This window comes from Lottia gigantea (genome assembly GCF_000327385.1).
Source record: "Lottia gigantea unplaced genomic scaffold LOTGIsca_3423, whole genome shotgun sequence".
NCBI lineage: Eukaryota > Metazoa > Mollusca > Gastropoda > Lottiidae > Lottia > Lottia gigantea.
The window spans coordinates 1-1,689 of NW_008709157.1; the positions used below are offsets into that span (position 1 = coordinate 1).

Consider the following 1,689-nt stretch of genomic DNA (forward strand, 5'->3'; position numbering starts at 1 on the left):
TTTTAGCACTTTTATCAAATAAATCTTTCTTAAGGTGTTCATTTTCCTACAAAACAGATCAAGTAGTTATAAGATATTTTTCCTTATTATTCCAGTTGTTCTGTTAAATGAGAAGATTAATGCCAACAGGTTTGGCCAAGGACATGATGGTAGACAGGATCTCCAGTAAACCTAATTTGTTATACTTGCAAAATATATATATATTTTTTTTTATTTCTTTCTTTGAAAATTAAAGGGTTGATAACATACCTGAGCGATTCTAGTAACATTTTGTATCAGTATAGTAACTTCCATATTAGGAGCTGTAATACCTAATGATGTAGAGGAACCTCCTATTGAATGTAGATCATTTAGCTACAATAATAAAAAGAAAAGAGTTTTAACAGTTCAATTCAATCAAATACAGGTCAGATTCAGTTGGAGATGTCATATCTGTACGTTAGTTTTTACAGTTTAATTCAATGGAATAGATAATGTTGGAGGCTTCATAAGTATAAGTTACATGAAAATTGTATATGCGATTCGAACAGGATTTCCGCTGTGTTTCACCTGTGCCGAAAATAAGAAGGTGTAGACCGAATTCAAAATGGCGGAGAAAAGAATAGAAGGGTAATTTTGAATGTTGACATATCTGGTTTCATATAGTTTCCATCGAGGGCTGGAATAGACAGAACCTGTTCAGAACTCAACAATCAAGTGCTACTACAGTTTTGTGTAAAAGAAAGATCACATCATTATAAGTGTGTATAGAAATATTGTTTACCTTTTCATAGACCTTATCCACCTTGTCTCCTATTTTACTGATAGCCATTCTAACTTCTGTATTCTGTTGTCTAGTTTCTGTTAGTAATACAGGACCGAATACATCAGCTGATTGTTGACTAGAAGGTGGGGTAGTGCTAGCTCCTGAAAGTTTATAAAATATTGGTTACAGGACTATATCCCCAGTGGCGGAGCAGTAAGGGGGCAGTAAGTTTTTCGGGAAAAAATCTCATAACTAGGTTAGAGATTCGGACAATCTCAGATATCTCGCCCCCTCTCGGACGTAAACCTGACTCCGTCACTGTGTCCACAGTGATACAAACAGAAGCATAGGGACTTTTGATTTGACTAGATGATGATGATAGTTCAAAATATTGATTCAAAGTTACACTGATACCAAGATTATAGATGATAAAGGATTATACAATCATTTGTTTTTCAGTTTTTTTGCTTGTGATGTGAATACTATACAGGTCAGGATTGCCATTTAAAACAAACAAAAAGAAAACACTGCAGAAAAAAATCAGAGAAACACTGCAAGAAAAATCAGAGAAACACTGCAGAAAAGACATTCCAATCTAATTAATTAGTTGCTGAAACAATATTAGTTAAAAATATTCACAATTACAACTCAAAATAGAAACATGCATGAAAGTTTCATCTCCATCTAAATTCAATAAACCAAAAACAGCATACATTTTCAGTCAATTGAATAGAGCATGCTAACAAGGGGCTCAGATGAAAATTTCTTTTACGAAAATCAAACAATGCCTGAAAAGACCATGCTCAAAAAAATTCCAGCACCAATCTAAAAGAATGGGGTTATAACCTTTGCTAGATTCACACTGTGTTTCTACAACATCTATAGAGTAAAAAATACTTGGTTTAAAACTTTAATACAATTCACTTTGTAGTCAGTTCAACACG

At 33.3% G+C, this 1,689-nt stretch overlaps 1 protein-coding gene across 1 annotated transcript in view; it reads right to left on the reverse strand.

The window, feature by feature from the left end:
• Positions 1–249: 249 nt before the first annotated feature.
• LOTGIDRAFT_176756 (hypothetical protein) overlaps positions 250–1,689 on the reverse strand; it is a gene marked incomplete at both ends in the record, with an annotated part of 9,444 nt that continues 8,004 nt past the window's right edge. Inside the window, 2 exons of the mRNA XM_009058575.1 lie at positions 250–354; positions 764–906. Coding sequence (XP_009056823.1) covers positions 250–354; positions 764–906 — 248 coding nt within the window. The remainder of the gene's footprint in view (positions 355–763; positions 907–1,689) is intronic.